This window comes from Poromitra crassiceps (genome assembly GCF_964638095.1).
Source record: "Poromitra crassiceps genome assembly, chromosome: 28".
Lineage (NCBI taxonomy): Eukaryota > Metazoa > Chordata > Actinopteri > Beryciformes > Melamphaidae > Poromitra > Poromitra crassiceps.
In genome coordinates, this window is record NC_139651.1 from 5,307,524 (window position 1) to 5,322,637 (window position 15,114).

The following is a 15,114-nucleotide window of genomic DNA, read 5'->3' on the forward strand; positions in this document are numbered from 1 at the left end:
CAAGCCTGGATGTCCCGTGCTGGGAACAAACAAACAAACACACACACACACACATACTGCATAAGTGCTAATTTGGAACTTTTTTTACTTTGGAATTTGTTGCTGAAGTGGAAGAAGTTGCACAGGTTGGAATGCTGTACTCGAATAAGCATATTCACACATTAAAGAATGCATGAATGAATTTCAAACGGTTTCACTTGAAAATATACGGTTTGGGGTCGTTCAAATCATGCGTAGCTGATGGACGTTCTCATTTCAACTCTCATTGCGTCTCTGCTCTCTCATAAACTGCAAAGTCTCGTTGCCTCTGTATTTCTCGGTACAAAGGAACACGAACCCATCAGTTAGTCCATTTCAATAAGTCTGATCAATGAGCCGTCCAGGCAGCGTCTGTGCTGCGATGCACCTGTTGGGGACTAATATAATACAGTCAGAATAAAACATCTAAACTTGAGATGTTTTATACTAAACGTTTTATTCTTTAGATTCTAAAGTAATAATTTGATGTTCATATAAATGAAATCATCAAAGCTTTTCCATTTGCTGTTCTAGGAAGCGATGCCTTTTACTGTACGTTTGCAGTTTGTTTGGAATAGTTGGCATGACCACCAAAGATGGAGACAAAATATAAAAAACAAGAAACTCAAGGATTACTACTTTAAATATTTTTTTCCCCCTGATTTTTTATCCCATTTTTATCCCCCATTAGTGCTAATTTAATTTATTTATCCTGGTTGTTGCTCCACCCTCTGCCGATCTGGGGAGAGCCGAAACTGGCTCCATGCTTCCTCCGAGACATGGGCAGTTAGCCAGCCGCTTCTTTTCACCTGACAGGGGAAGCTTCACCGGTAGGACATAGCACGTGGGAGGTTCATGCTATTCCAACGAGTTCTCCTCCCTCTGAACAGGCGCCCTTAATGACCAGAGGAGGCACCACATTAGCAATCAGGATATTGCATGTTTTTGGTGAAGGGGGTTCCTATATGAAGGAAACCCCCGGGAGGCACGGGGAGAACATGCAAACTCCACACAGAAAGGCCCTTTTGACGACCCCACCCGGGCGGTGGGCACTCGAGGACATGCGGACGGGCACGCATTCCTTCAGCGTTCACAGCGTCCCAGGTGGGAATCGAACCCAGGACCTTCGAGCTGTGAGGTGACAGCGCTTACCACTGCACCACCATACCCCCCTAGGATTTGCACAAAATGTACCACAGTAAAATACAATATTATCATGAACGTGGGCCTAAGTGGCATAATGTGGGTTTGACTCTTCTATCGACATAATTATTTAATTTACTCCCCCAATCTGTCTGCTTTCGCACTTGTACTTACTACCAGTCTGAAGGGAAGGTAATTCATACGATTTGGAAACTGGAAACTCCCCCTATCATCCCTCAACTGATTGCAAGAATAGATCATTGAGGTCACATTTGAACGGCTTTAACAGCGATATACTGTAACGCACGCTACATTGGAAGATACACACACGCTATAAAACCTCTCCCCCTCATTGTGAAACTAATGAGGCAACGGGGAGATTATCTCCACACTATAAGTGCTTTAAATCCTGAGATGGCTCATTGGCCAAAGCGTTCCCTGCCTCAGCCAGTGGGAGCGCTTAACAAAGACTTTTGAATTAAAGCAAGGAGAGGAGAGGAGAGGGGAGGAGAAGAAGGAAGAGGAGGAGAGGACCAGGACATCTAACTTAGCTTTGTGTTAGAAACTGCATGTGGGAAATATTCATAGAAAGAGTGCGGTCGGCTCGACGAGGCGGCTGACTAATCTCACCAGGGATTCGGCGTCGGAGCACAAAATGAAAGTGAAAACTGCACACTCAGCAGCAGCATCACAGATGGAGAAATTGCTACCAGTGTCGTTAAAACGCTGCAACAACAACTGCATCCCGTTATGATGGGCTGCCTTTGAAATATATATATGGGCCCTCTCTTTAGAATGCAGGTGGACATTTTATTACATTTTCACAAAAGGGGCGACGCTATCAAATCAATCCCCTATTTTTTTGCACATTGATTATTACTAGTGCAATACCCGTGGGACTATAATAGCCTTATAGCTTTAGACTTTTTTTTTTAGAGTTTTTTACCTTTTTTCTCTTTGTCTGTGTCCTGCGCTTGGGTCCAAAACTTACTAGCACTAGCATAGCTGCCACGTAACAATAATGCACTTCAAGTGAAGCATTGCTGAGAATGTAATTTCTCATATTATCTCATATTATGAGAAAAGTTTATCTATGCTTTAAAGGGGCCTGTATAATCTTCTTATAATGCTCTCCAAAGTGTGACCATAATTTAATAAAAGAAAACACTACTCTCCTTCAATGACCATAACATATTTCTTAGGGAGTTTTAGAAATGCCATATAGTCTAAATTCAGAATTAGTGGAACATCTTATTAAAGTTATAATATGGAAGATTTCAGTTTTGTTCTCTTGGGTGACACCTATTGGCGACGAGTGGTAATTGCAGGTGAGATCCAAACAGTGTTATTATGTGACATTACTCAGTTTGTTCGGCCATAGTAACCACCTGTAATGCTAGCAGAGACCAGGAAAAAAGTAGCTTGTTATCCTACTTCACACAAGCGTTGTCAGGAACATACAGTGACCTATCAGAGTGAGTCTATTGTGTTAGCTCCGCCCACCCTGTGAACCTACAGTAACCTACAGAGTGAGTCTGTTGTGTTAGCTCCGCCCACCCTGTGAACCTACAGTAACCTACAGAGTGAGTCTGTTGTGTTAGCTCCGCCCACCCTGTGAACCTACAGTAACCTACAGAGTGAGTCTGTTGTGTTAGCTCCACTCACCCTGTGAACCTCCAGTAACCTATCAGAGTGAGTCTGTTGTGTTAGCTCCGCCTGCCCTGTGAACCTACAGTAACCTACAGAGTGAGTCTATTGTGTTAGGTCCGCCCACCCTGTGAACCTACAGTAACCTACAGAGTGAGTCTATTGTGTTAGCTCCGCCCACCCTGTGAACCTACAGTAACCTACAGAGTGAGTCTATTGTGTTAGCTCCGCCCACCCTGTGTCACCACAGACACCAAGTTCATAAATGCTGCAATACTGAAAATGCAAAGGCTTCCATCAATGGGCCATAGGCTCAATCACCATTGTGTTAAGTCACTATCAGATAGAGAGTGACTTAACAGACAATTATTTAGATGGAAATCTTACGTATTATCACTTTAAGTAAAGTGTTAACAAAATTTCCTAAAACAGAAAAACCTCAGGAAAATCAGAGGTGAGTTTGACCTTACTGTATGGATTGTGAGGACAGTGGCAGTCATAGGAGTTCTAACAGTAGACTCATGCTGCTCCGCTCCTTTACGAGAATGGCACTGTGCCACAGAGGGGCATAAAAAAGTAATGGCTCCTGCCATGCTCCACAGAAGGCCAGTGTGGGCTCTGGCAAAGGAATAAACAAGAGAATAAAGGCTAGTTGTTGTGCTGAAATGGCACTTGCTATGTGGCCCTAAATGTCTCCCTAAATCATAGCAGTCAGGCTCCGGCACGGGCGTGAGATGAGGTATCAATATTTAAGCAAGCCACAGAAAGGCTGAGAACAGTACGGCAACAACGACGACAACAAGAACAACAACAACCGACAAACAGAACAGTTTGTCATGTCTGTCAGCACAGGTGGAAGCAATAACCTGCATTTATTCTCAATACTGTGACAGAGTAGCTTTTTGTGTACTGACTTTTTTGAGTTGTTTTCAAAGTCAGAATTTGGATTTTATTTTTGGCAAAGTGTTGACTTATCCTCCTTATTTCTAGCTTCTTCCCGCTTCCGGTGTCATTTTTTACACTGTTTTAACTTGACAAAAAACAACGTCTATGAGGATTTTACAGCAGAGCCATTCTGCTCTACAGCCGTGTCGTTCGGGTGCTGGGATAACGTAATGCATTGTGGGTAGTCGACTACTGTGGCTAATGCTAGCGGCTAGCGTAATGGTTAATTTACATGGCAGTAAAACGCCACTGAATGACCAAATTGATTTAACTTTTAACCATTTCGAGTAACACTGTTTCCATACGGACCCCCAGTGTTGGTTAGTTGTTTATAACGTGACTATATTTATAACTTTTATAACGTACTCCAGTTTCCGGTTTATAATTCGGGTCTGCAGCCGAGTATAACAAAGGAAATGGCAAGCTGCAACAATAAGTTACGTTAAACCGGACCTTGTACCCACAATTATTTTTTACAGTGGGGCATCAAAAATAAGGTGGATAGAGGAACTAAAGCCCAAACCCAAAGCCTGACATCTAGTGGTAAAAGAAAAAAATAAGAAAAAATGAAATGACTGTCTGCTATTGGCTGATCTTTGGTGCCAGCTGATGTCACCCTCTACTCTACAACATGTGGTGACATCACCTGGCACCAATTAGGCTAAGTGAAATTTAAGTTTGAACTTGAGTTTGATATTTCGCTACTCTTTCCACCCGTGGAAGTCTGGCGCCTCTTTTTGCTCCTTGCATCATCACTGCTGCCAGTTGCTGACGAAAAGTTAAGAGTTTAAGACTTGACTGACGTGACTTGACGGAGCTTAACGCAGCTTTGCACAAAGCCTGCAGTCAAACATGCTGGTGGAAATATTCAGGTGTGAGGATGTTTTGCCAAGTGCACTAAGATATATACAGTCTCTGGCACGAACACATTGACCAAAGAGAAGGAGCACTCTATTCTGCACAGGAATATGATCTGGGTGTGTTCAATCTGACGCTCTACATTAAAATGAGAGAGCGCGGCCGTTCGATGTATTCCAACAGCATTCCCAGTTTACAAACGGTCCAGTTTGTAGCCAGAGTGCACTCTGGCTACTCACGAACGCACCCTTAAAGCTGTGTGAGAGGATTCATGTTCCAGCAGGACAATCAGACTGAACGTGCGTGAAAGCTGTGCCAGGTCTATTTGAAGTCTGAGGAAGAGCGCTCACTCGCATGGCATTCCCTCCACAGTCACCCGACTGTTAGAACATCTGATGCCTGTGATACACTAGAAGACTTTGAAAATCTTAACAGATGATGAAAAGACTGGGGAGTTTACGCTACAGGACTGGTTGATTAAGATTTTTTTATCACGAGTGAAAAAACGGACTGAAATACACTAAACAACTGACTCAGACGAGACAACAACTGACAAGACTTTTCACTTTGAAATTCAAACATGTTTGATATAATCTGTGTGGCTCCGACTGGCGTCGGGAGGCAGTTTATACTTGAAGACTAGAAATCTGGAGGCAGTTTACACTAAACAGATTAGACATCTGTACCCAGTATACACTAACAGATTTTGCTGCTGACTGGCACAACAACTGCAGACTAGAGTCAACAAAGACAGACTGAGCCCAACTGGAAATCCTGTGTAAAATCAGGGGGAAAGTCTTGTAGTGTAAACTAGGCATTGGGGAGCATTTGAAAAGGAAAAGGCAAAACCTACTGTAACATTATAATAAGACACTCTCTGGTTGTGCTGCAATAATGTTGATTGTTAAATTCTGTAAAAAAATAAAAAATAAATAAAATTGATGCCAGAGTGTGAGCTGTGATTAAGGCAAAGGGTGGACAAAGATTGAGAAATGTTGATTTTGACTGAATACTAAGAAACCCTTTTGACCTACATTGGTGAAAGATTGTGTCATCTTTGTTCGAGTGGAGTCACAGTTTTGAGCCTCACTGTATACTACAGAACACCCATTGTCTATGGGATGCCGGGACATTTTCCACCAAAGTGTTGCATGAAGATGTTAAAGTGAATTGATATTAGGAAATCGTAAATACGACAGACGAGAACAAACGGGAGAAGATTCACTTTGAGAACGATGCTTGAAATCCAAACAGATGGGAAATGAACAGCTGTGTGTCTTAATCGAAGGCATTTGCGACGTCAAGCACACACAGCCCGTCTTCAAACTGTAAAGATGTTCTGTATGCCTACTTTGCACGATAATAGTCCATTTATTCAGCAGCTTCAGTCCATGTCTGTCTGCCATACCAGTATCAATATCAATATCAGAACTTCAGGAACTACTGGTCATACTGGACTTATACAGCTTCAGTTAGTCCTGATCAGACTGGTTTGGAGAGAAAGGCATCAACGCCTGCAGCTGTTCTGTTAGAGAGAAGACCTGGGAGAGCAGAGAGCTGTTCAAACAGACCTGAGTCGTAACCCTGCTGTAATTGACTGACCTGCTAACATATACTTCATGTTTAATACATGGTAAGAGAGAGAGAGAGGGGGAGAGAGAGAGAGAGAGAGAGAGAGAGAGCGGAAGAGAGAGAGAGGGGGGGGGGGAGATCACGGATGTAGTGGAGGGGAATTCCAGCACTCCTTTTTAAAGGGGCCTTATTATGCTAATATGATTTATGATTATTTTATTGTGGGATTCCACTAGAGTAGCTTCGCATGATTCACGGGTTAAAAAACGGCTTATTTATCTTGTACTGTCCCTTTATGCAGCTCCTCAGTTCTGCCTCTGTCTGAAATGCTGTGTTTTAGCTCCTGTCTATTTAGCTGACAGCAGAAACGACTGTGGAAAAAGAGTGGAACAACTAGTGTCAAATAAACGTTAATATCTCAAAACTATACATCACATCCCTTATATTATACAAAACTTAAAAAAAACTACACTGAAAAAACATTTTCTTTAAATCCGAAATTCTTTTAACGTTTTGGTCCGAGTGAAATGTTACGCGGTCTCTCCTGTTTCTAAATATATCTGAACCGTTTGGTTTGAACAAGTACAACGACTTTTATACGCATTTTACGAAATGTCTATGGGAAAATAAATGGCGGATGAAAATCTCTGGTACAGCGCTGAAGCAGGAAGTAGTAGGCGGTCACTTTGCCTCTCTATAGGTTTCCCACTTGAGTAAATAATGCATAGTGTGATGGGGAGGTTACACTTCCCCGCTGACTATTTCATATGCAGTGGCTGCAGCAACATCTATAATGCACAGCCAAATTAAGGAACACGTGCAGTTCTAAGTGAAGAGTCACTGCTAGTTAGTCCTATCGATTTAGCAGGCAGACTGTCATCTTTCATATAAACGATCTCAGAAGATCTTGTGACTGGACTCTGTTATGTGCTGTGGGGGGACGACAACACTGGTTAAAGTTAGGATTATGATGTTGGTCATCATGGTTCAATAAGAAAAACTAGCTATAAAGGAAACTGTAAAGCCCCAAACGCACTGGGAGCGTCGGACGCTCGCGTTTTGAAGTCCGCCCGTTGTTTTAAACGGCCGAACACGCACCAAGAGCGTTCTGACGCGCGTCGTCAAACTGCCTTGACGCCCGTACTCCCAACCTGTTTCCATTTTGGAGCGTCAAATGAGGTTCCAGCAGCGACCGAAGCACTCTGAGCTTCCCTCCCCCTCCTCCCTCTCTGCCCACTTTCATCCCCGTCTGTCTCGATATGCTCCTCAAACAAATCTCACGGCAGTTTAAATACAGCAAGCATTAATACGCTACACTATAATAGCAAGACTACAAAGTGAGAATAATGTTCTAAATGCATCGGCTAGCAGAATATAGCCTATCCCTGGATGTCACGGTGAGATTAGTTTGGTGAAAGTTTGGACAGAATGATTGCATCATTTCCCCCCACAGCGCTGCCTTTTTTTTCTCTCCCCCTCTGCACGGCAAACAGGTGGGATGATCCAACAGCCTCTGCATGGCAGACAGGTGGGATGATCCAACAACTTCTGAATGACAGGGGCTCAAAACTACGGTATAACATTGTGCCTGCCTACATATAAATGAGTGGCCTTTCCCCCAAAATACTGATGGTTCTGTCATTCTGTGGTGTATACATTTCGGATCTGATGCTTGCAGTGCGCTATAGGGGCAGAAATTGACGCGTGGCCGTCAAATGACTCGCGTCAAGCTTCGCTCCCAGTGCATTTCGGGCTCTCAAACGTATAGAGACACTGCGGAGCGCGTCATCATTCAGAAACCACGCCCCAAAACGGGGGAAAACACAAACTCCCGTCCAATCCTGGCGTTCTCCTATGTCGCGTGCATGGTCGGGTCTTGCACAAAAAGATCGTATATAAAGAAGATGAACACTCCAACTTACTTCATTGACAGCAACATCCACATTTTTCTTCTCGCCAATTCTCAATGGCTTCCTTGTTTTCCTCGGGAGTACAAAAAAACTTTAACTGGCAATTTTTTACATTTGTTGTCTGCGCAGCCCCACCACACAACAGCTTTTAGCTACGTTTAATTCAAGGAAAATGACGCTGGTGTGTGGAAATGAATGGAGCTTTTCCCCCGTGATGGGCGTGACCTATTTCATGCAGTGTCTCTATTGTCATTAGTTGTGACGTCTTGTGCAGAGACTCTTACCGCTCCAGTCATTCATGAGCACCATGCCGAAGATGTGTTGGTGGGCTTTCTCTATGGGGATAGGCTCTCCGAGGTGATTCCCTCCTCCCACAAAGAAGGCCTATTAAAGAGAAGAGAGAGGCAACATTATACTCAAATCAATATTGATGCCTGGTATTGTGTCATATATATTATCGCATGCAGACTGTCTACCCGGGGGAAAGGCGACCCAGGCTCCGTGGCTCGATGTCTTTGTCATTGAAACATCTAATCAGACACGACAAACAGGAAGTCGCCAACGTGTTCATGCGATTTCAAGTGGTCAGATTGAGTAAACGCTGTAATCACCATTTCCAGCTCAATGTCCAACTGCTTCGACGGGCCAAACACCGGAGGCTTGGCTAAGAGAGAGGAGAAGGTAAATACGGTTATCGACCGCTTCCAAGAGGTTAAAGTGTGTGTGTGTGTGTGTGTGTGTGTGTGTGAATAGCAACATTGGATGGTTACATGTTACAGTGAAGTTATTACTTTTCCCAGTAACACATAAGTATGACAAACTGCTGTTTTTATTTCAGTAATGATACTACAGTTACCAATCGAAGAATAAGTTGTTACCTTATTATCACCCCCTCTATTTGATCGGATTGTTGAAGTTGAATTGTCCCAAAAAACGATATCCCATTTCATTCAGATGTAGATTAAACACGATTTATTTGATTCCAGTACCTTGGTTTGAGGATGTCCCTCCCCCCCCCCCCCCACCATCGGTGAGTGCGAGTGCTTCTTGCATCGTGGTCAACGCTTTGATGCGAAATGCTAGAAAACTGGGCTCTCTGGATAGAATTATTCCCACTCACTACTTTGATGAGAAATGGTACAAATGTTGACTTTCTCTGGGTGGAAATACTTTGATTTTATTGAGCCAAAAAACGATGACAAGAAGAACACTGGACAGCAACACTATTTGGAAGGTGAAATCTAAGCAGCAGTGTGACAAACTTCTGCTCCCAGGTAGTAAGGAGCACAGTCATATTATTACTTTTAGGATGAGTGAGGAGAAGGGAGTCATATGTTCTGTTTTATCGTAATAATGGTGAACAGGTAAATGTTCTTACTTTGGTCAGGTCTCATCTGTCCCGAGGGTCGGCGGATGGGTGTCCCAGAAGCCACCACCGACGATGCTCTACCATGGTACCCAACTGGAAGCCTCAACCTGCACAAAACCACGACCACGTTAACACCACCGACGATGCTCTACCATGGTACCCAAGTGGAAGCCTCAATCTGCACACAATAAGTTATCCTTTATTTATCCCCATGGGGAAATTCATCCTCTGCATTTGACCCATCCTCTACTAGGAACCTTCCTAGAGCTAGGAGCAGTGGGCAGCCACAGTGCAGTGCCCGGGGACCAACTCCAGTTCTTTTGCCAGTGCCTTGGTCAGGGGCACTGACAGGAGTCTTAACCCTAACATACATGTCTTTGGTGGTGGGAGGAAACCGGAGCACCCGGAGAAAACGAACACGGGGAGAACATGCAAACTCCACACAGAAAGGACCTGGGATGGACCGGGGTTCGAACCCGGGACCTTCTTGCTGTGAGGCAATAGTGCTAACCACTGAGCCACCGTGCCGTGAAAATCACGACCAACGGCCACAGTGGGAAGAAACGTATTGACAGTAGTTTGTAGTAGTGTGCTCAGAGCAGCAGGTGTATTAACCTCGTATGAAATGTCTCTTCAGGAGAATGGGGTCGCACTGGACACGGACGATGAGCAGCAATGATGGGGGGCAAAAATTAAATTAAAAAATAAAAAGAAATTGTGAGGATTACCACTTCAATTAGGGAGTACTATTCTTCTCTGCCTCCTGCTTACAGTAACCACATTAATCCGTGTTATCAACCAATACATTCGTTGCTTTTCTTTGTTTTTCCTTTCCTCTTTTTTACGGTTGACTTTCTTTGTCCATTAGTTTTCTTGTTTTCTCGCTGTTTCTGTTTGTATTGTATGCTTTGTATGGATTATTGTTATTTGGTTTTCTGAGTTAGAGACCCAGAATAAGCCCAACCAGGGTTTCCTGTCTCTACCTTGTACTTTGTACTTTGAGTATTTAGAAAAGCGCTATATAAATTGAATGTATTATTCCCTGCACTTTATTTTCTTGTTTGCATTTTTTATGCGTTTCTGTATTTAATGTGTGCAAAAAAAGAAAAGAAGAAAAATACATCGTATTGTACTACATACCCTATTGATGTTTTTGTCTCCACTGAAAATGTATTTGGATTTGCACTTTATCTTTACGATTTTACTTTTGCACATTGTTGTTAATATGTTCAGAAGTGAGCCCAGTTTGATATGAATACCGGGCGGAGGTAGCCTAGGAAGCAGAGAAGCAGGCTTGTAACTGATAGGTTGCCAGTACGAATCGCTCTACCAGCTGGAAAGATGTGGGTCTCTCCACTCCTTCAACAACTACTGCCGAGGTTCCCTTGAGCAAGGCACTGAACCCCCCAACTGCTACTCGGTGGCCTCCGGCAGAAAACTGTGGTCCGCTTCCACTGTGGGTGTGTATGGAAAAGTATATAGAGAATAGTATAGTCACTTTGGAGGTGACTCTTCCTGGATAAATACAAGTAAAACATATGATTTGATTGAACAGAATGGTTTCAGCTGTGGATCCGAAAACAGCCCATACATGAACAATGGCCCTCTTATCTATATAACGTACTGTACTACAGATACAGACAATGGCTGCATTGGTGAAAACATGTTGTCCATCACTAAATATATGGCTTAACACATATCCTATGAATGAATATAGTCCATTCATTTGTACAGACATGTGAAGCAACATATGCAGCCTGGGAGAACTAGAACAGCCTGCCAATCATAACCGCTGTACGCAGCTCGTCAAGACTCAGACTCAGAGAGAGGAGAGAGATACCAGGCAGCATTCCTCTCATGAGAGCCAGAGAATGAACTGAAGGCTGGCTGCGGTGTGTGGCTGAGGCAAGGCTTGCTGCGGGTGTGTGCGTGTGTGTGTGTGTGTGTGTGTGTGTGTGTGTGTGCGTGTGCGTGCGTGCGTGCGTGCGTGCGTGTGTGTGTGTGTGTGTGGCTGAGGCATGCTGCGGGTGTGTGTGTGTGCGTGTGTGTGTGTGTGTGTGGCTGAGGCATGCTGCGGGTGTTTGTGTGTGTGTGTGTGTGTGTGTGCGTGTGTGTGTGTGTGTGTGTGTGTGTGTGTGTGTGCGTGCGTGCGTGCGTGTGTGTGTGTGTGGCTGAGGAGGCATGCTGCGGGTGTTTGTGTGTGTGTGTGTGTGTGTGTGTGTGCGTGTGTGTGTGTGTGTGTGTGTGTGTGCGTGTGCGTGCGTGTGTGTGCGTGCTTGGCTGAGGAGGCATGCTGCGGGGATGCTCAGAGAGCCATGCTGCACTGTTTGAATGATGCACTGAGGCCCAAATCAATTAGAGCAACCTTGTGGCGTCCCTCTGCATATCGCTGCTCACAGAACGCCTTGAACAATGTCTGTCTCACCTGTATCTACCTGAATAATGGCGGTGTTGGGGAGGTACTTCACTACATGTAGTTCAATTAGGACAGTAGTTTAACTACAATTTGCAGTAGATGGGTGGTAACCAGTGTTGGGCAAGTTCCTTTCAAAATGTAATATACTACATATTACTGGTTACTTTCATTTGAAAGTAATACGTTACTTTACAATATTACTGTCTGTGTAGAGTAACTCGTTGCTTATTACACTACTTTTGCATTACTTTCACCAAAAATAACAGCAATAGCAGAATGACATCGCCGCTCCGGAACCATCCCGAAATATAATTTCAACCATCTTGAAGTCAGTGTAAACAATCCAAAATTCTAAATGTTATCCTTTCCCTTTGTTATTGTCATCTATAGTGTTATTTGCATAGAAAACACACAATTTGATTAGGAAATGATTGTATCTTTATTTAAATATGTGCTTTGATTAAAACATTTTTAACTCAATTTGTAACTTGAGTTACTTGACAAAGTAACTGGTATAATATTACTGAAATCCTATTGGTAATAAGTTATATTACTGAGTTACTACTAAAAGTAATATTTTACATGTAATATATTACTTTTGTAATGCGTTAGCCCCAACACTGGTGGTAACTACATTGAAATCTCAGTAGCTTTTTCAGTAGTGAGCTACTGTGGGTCATGTAGTTTAGGTACTTAATTACAAACTACATATTCATAGTACTCTCATGATGTGTTCTTTTGGCCATAGGGCACAATGCTGCAGCGAATTGGCCATGGTTGTGATTTAATGAGAATCCCCTGATTTAGTTAAAGTATGTGGTTTGCCACCAAGATGTCTGCGATCAAATACTATGAGATTTTGCATTTTCCTGATTACACCTCAACAACTGCTCCCTATCCTCTCCTTAAAACACATCCTCAGTCTGCCTAAGTGAGGATTGGCGTGCCCTAGTCTCTAAATCAAACACACCTACACTTTACTCAGTACAGTTCAGTTGTACCTCCATGTAACAATGTGAGATTCCGGCCCAATTCCAATCCGCCCCCTAAAGACTCAAGCCCTGAACCCTCAGTCCCTCTAATGGCCGCCATCTGAAAGTGGTTGAGACATCAAGTGTGGAAGGGATCCACATTGGATAAATAAGAGGATTGGGACAGCAGAGCCCTTTGCACTTAACAAGATGATGTTGACTCTGGCAGGTTTGGGGTTCGCTATATATTGTTTATTGTCAAGACGCTTTGAGGGATAGACTCCCTGATGAGTCTGTTCTCATCCAGGCTCGCTCCGAGTGGACAACAGCTCATTTAAAAATAAATGTAGCCTACTGCAAAATCTGCAATCTGCAACATGTGTAATTATAATTAAAATAAGCATAATAATGACATGTCACCCAACATTATACACAATGTCAATACTGTACAATACAGATTCGGTAAAACTATTTCTCATTCATCAAAAAAGTTGTGGATTGCAATTGTAATAGAAATGATCGATGATTATTCTAGGATTGTGTAAAATAACTACTTGCCTTCCTCTGATATAATATTTTTGTCTAATCTGAAAGCCCTATTAATGTAATGTTTCATTGTCAATTAAGGCATTCCAGCGCACTCGCAAACACCGTGTTCGTTTCGCGTGTGTGTTCTTTTATTTTTTTGACAGATATTTGCAGCCTTCCCCGTTTTATACATCACAACGCTATGCATTGTGGGCAATTCCCTTTCCGTAAGTGGCCATAGCTGCTCCCTTACGGTAAGGGGGCAGAAAGGGCTCACTTCGAGCCCTCATTCACTTTGCGATTTCAGCGTGGGACATCCCTAAACCCTCACTCCCTTCACGTGAATGCGCCTCTAAGGGCTTGAGTCAGTAAGGGGGCGAATTGGAATTGGGCCAGCATGTCCCCGTGATGTAGTTTGGATGTAGTTGAGCTACTTTTTGAAAGTAGTTTTTTAGTTTGACAAACTAAATGCTTTTGGTTTTGGGAGTAGATAAGATGTAGTTTAACTACTATTCATTGTGATGTAGTTTGGTAAACTAGATTTGAAAGTAGTTTCTCCAACACTGAACACTGGAAATAAATCAAGGCATTTCACTCAGCCTTTTAGGTCGCTGCCCTTTAGTTCTTTACTGCAGGTTGTTAGTTTGATGGATTCTATTCGTCTTATGTAGCCCCGCCCACTTGACCCATTGTGACATGACTTCCTGTTCAAAACGCCGGCTGTTTTACCTGCTCAAACTAGTCTGACTCACCTGCTCAAACCTAGTCTGACTCACCTGCTCAAACTAGTCTGACTCACCTGGTCACACCTAGTTGCACTCAGATATGAGTCAGACTAGGTTTATCAGTCACAGGAAGTGTAAACACAATCAGAACTTCCGATTGTGTTTACACTTCCTGTTAAGTCTCTCAAGCCAGACTGTCTCTTCTACATGAGGTGAATACTGCATGGTGTGAGTTTGATGGATTGCGTACCAGTTGGGCATCAGAGCGTTCTCCTTCCCCCGGAACATGGTGCCAACGTTGGTGGCGTGATCCTTGGAGGAGTAGAAGTCAGTGTAATCTCCTGTGGAGAAGCAGATGGGATAGTTGATAAGAAGAAACAGCCCACACTGTCGGAAGATTCACTCGAAGCAACAGGCCAACAACTGCCCTATATCACCCTTGTTTATATTGAAATCACTCAGCACAAACCTGGCTGAGACATGCATAAAACCAAAATAATGTGTTGTTAAACAGTGCCACCTTGTGCCGAACTCTCTTAAATGCATGTCCTCTGTTCCTGTTGATATGCCACACACACACACAGTAACATCTAATACAGCCACCTTAAAGGGACAGTTCACCCCCAAAGCCAAAATACATATTTTCCCTGTCACCTGGTACTGCTATTTATCTGCTGTTTATCTGCTGTTTTGTTTTGATTGTTAGATGAGTTTTGGAGATATTGGCTGTACAGATCTCTGCCTTCTCTCCAATCCAATCTTCTCTCCAGTCTCCCTGAGACTGAGTCAGCCGATAGGTTAACTGTGCCTTAGCTGAGCCACATGTAATGGGCAAGCTGACTTAACACGTTAAGTGCCATAGCCGAGATATCTCGTTTTACATAATCCAACGCTTGAGTGCCAGAGCCGAGATATCTCGTCTTACATAAACATTTTTTTTTTTTGACGGTGGGACATCAATCAACAACTTTTACATCTTCGAGATCACTATTGGAGCAAGAGAATGTGTATA

At 43.3% G+C, this 15,114-nt stretch overlaps 1 protein-coding gene across 1 annotated transcript in view; it reads right to left on the minus strand.

The window, feature by feature from the left end:
* The window catches only part of fah (fumarylacetoacetate hydrolase (fumarylacetoacetase)), a 29,350-nt gene that overhangs the window by 9,084 nt on the left and 5,152 nt on the right, over window positions 1-15,114 (minus strand). Inside the window, exons 5-9 of the mRNA XM_083662125.1 lie at window positions 14,353-14,443; window positions 9,472-9,569; window positions 8,705-8,757; window positions 8,378-8,477; window positions 1-19 (exon numbers count right to left, since the gene is read on the minus strand). The exon at window positions 1-19 is cut by the window's left edge and continues 112 nt beyond it. Coding sequence (XP_083518251.1) covers window positions 1-19; window positions 8,378-8,477; window positions 8,705-8,757; window positions 9,472-9,569; window positions 14,353-14,443 — 361 coding nt within the window. The remainder of the gene's footprint in view (window positions 20-8,377; window positions 8,478-8,704; window positions 8,758-9,471; window positions 9,570-14,352; window positions 14,444-15,114) is intronic.